Source organism: Penaeus monodon, chromosome 21 (genome assembly GCF_015228065.2).
Source record: "Penaeus monodon isolate SGIC_2016 chromosome 21, NSTDA_Pmon_1, whole genome shotgun sequence".
NCBI classification, from domain to species: Eukaryota; Metazoa; Arthropoda; class Malacostraca; order Decapoda; family Penaeidae; genus Penaeus; species Penaeus monodon.
The window spans coordinates 24,716,674-24,719,122 of NC_051406.1; the positions used below are offsets into that span (position 1 = coordinate 24,716,674).

The 2,449-nt window shown below is 44.3% G+C and overlaps 1 protein-coding gene across 1 annotated transcript in view; it reads right to left on the minus strand.

Annotated features, from left to right (window-relative positions):
- The window catches only part of LOC119586376 (protein MLP1 homolog), a gene marked incomplete in the record, with an annotated part of 73,375 nt that overhangs the window by 6,479 nt on the left and 64,447 nt on the right, over nt 1-2,449 (minus strand). The window contains 3 exon segments of the mRNA XM_037935088.1: nt 34-1,503; nt 1,677-1,907; nt 2,165-2,324. Of these exon segments, the coding sequence (XP_037791016.1) occupies nt 34-1,503; nt 1,677-1,907; nt 2,165-2,324 (1,861 nt within the window).

Sequence of the window (2,449 nt, forward strand, 5' to 3'; positions counted from 1 at the left end):
CTCATGGAAAAAAAGAAACAGACAATAACTAACCTTGAGAGTGTTGAGATACTCAATGCACTGTTTACATTCTGCTTCCCGCTCCTTCACACGCTTAGAATCCAAGTTCTTCTTCAGCTTAGCAACCTCTTGCCGCAGTTCTTCACACTGGCGGCATCCGTCTGCCATGCCAGTAATGTCTGAGGCTCTACGTGACCTTCGTGATGTCTCACTCTTTCTCTTGGCCTTGGGGGAAGGTGGCATCTTGGTGGGTGATGACGACTGAGAAAGACTAGGACTTAACTCATTATCGCCTTCCTTCCCAAAGTCTGTAGGCTGTGACTTGAGGGAAGATGGGCTGGCTTCTGGCCTGACCTGACTGGCTGCTTGGAGGACAAGCTTGGTCAGTTCAGAGTTCCCCTGAGCTGACATTTTGTTAAACAGGAAAGCAAATTCTGCCTGATCAAGTGCAGGCTGCACCAGACTCTCTAGGGAGGAATCACAACCACCCAGGAACATAAGGAGGTGAGCCTCACTGGCTACAACATCACTAGCAGAACCTATCATGTCCCGGTTTTCCTCCACTATGTTGAGATGTTCACAAGTGGATGTTGTTGTATCTCCTTCACTCTGCACCACTGCTAACTGACCATCAATGACTGCCTTTTGTGCCACAACTGCAGCAAACTCTGACAGTACCATATCCATGGTAGCTGTTACTGAATTGATAACTGCAGTGTCACCTGCTCTATACTGTGCCAGCACTGCCTCATACTTATTACTAAGAGTGAAAACAGCCTCTTCCATCTCTTGCCGCAGAGACTCATCAGCAGCTGTGTGGCAGCGTTCAAGTGTAGCAGCTGTGACCTGAGTCACTGCTTCAGGCGATGTCTCTGAAGGTGAGATAAGGTGACTGAGCCTCATGAGGGAATGTGCTGCCTCAATGTTAACCAACTCCTGGTTAACCAACTCCTGTGCCATCGACCAAACCTCTCGCATCCGCACCTCTTCCAGTAACACAGAATCATCGTGAGGAGGTCCTGATCCAGTCACAGTCTCCCTGGCCATCACCACAGCCACTTCATGAAGCTTGCCCTCTTTGTACTGTGTTACCAAGTTGGCCAATGACCTCTCACGTTCCAGGAGCCGACTCTGTAGGTCACGGCATGTCTCCCCCAGGATGGCAGGAGGAGTTGTGTTTGTCCCTCTACCTCCTCCAGGCTGGGGTCCAACACTCATTGCAATCTCTCCCTGGACAACAAGCTTTTCTGCCAGCAAACTTGTGTAGAAGTCAAGCGGTGCCATTGTCTCCATGTCAAAATCAGGATTGGTGAGTTTCTTCTCTAGGAATGATAACTTGCGGTGGGCCTCAATCAGCTCCTGCAGCTTGACTGATGCTTCATACATATGGGGCCTCTGGGCTGCCTGTACCACCTGTGAAACCTGTGTCATTACCAAAGTTTCATAGGCAAGTCGCTCTGCAAACAGTTTCAACTGCATGTCTCGGGTCCACTTTCCTGTTGCCTGCAGAAATGGAACACATATTAAAATCAAATTGTTTTCACAACCAGTTAGATACAAAGGGATATAAAGATAAAAACTTAATAAATATATTTATTTATGTGCTTAAAGAATTGTACATATATAGATAACCTATTTCTATTCATCTTTCTTCCTATGTGTTTTAATATATTTACCTTCAGATGGTCTCGACGGTTATTAAGATCCGTCAACTTGTCCCTGAGCATATCTTGTAAACGTAACACCAACGGACGCAACCGATCAGTTTGAGCCTGATCTGGTGGGGAATGGCGGAGCTGAGTCAAACGAACAGCAGTATTCAATCTCTGCAGGACAGATGAGATTCCTGGGGCCCCGCAAGAACATATACATTCCACTGACCCTGCCCAAGCCACACACTCTCCAAGCTGAAAGATTGGCATTTGTTAGTATAACATTACCAAAGTATATTGCTGCTTAAAAGTGAAACCATGAACTACTGATGAGGCTTTACAAATCTTCTTTGAACTTTATAAGAGACTTTAAAATAAAGAGTTGAATATTCCACTACTGTAAAATGTTCAATTACAGAACCTGGTATACTACACAGAATTTATCAATACTAATTACAACAGTTGTTAGCTTTGTAGCCTGAGCTAGCAAAAATAACTTCAAGGATATTTACTTGCAACTGCAAAGTAGACAGGACTTTCTCTAAAGCTGCTAATTTTTCTCGCAGTGATTTGGTCTCTGAATCAGATCGACTTATTTTAACAGTCTTCTCTGGAGTGGCTCTGGGTGACCGCAGCGTCTTGCGAGGAACTGAAGGTGATCGCATAGGAGATCTGAAAGCAATAATACAAACAGTCATTTACATGAAGAGAAAATTTCAATTCATAATTGAATCATAACAATCATTATAATAGGTAATTAAAACATTCTTTTCAGTCAAAAAAATTTCCAGAATTAT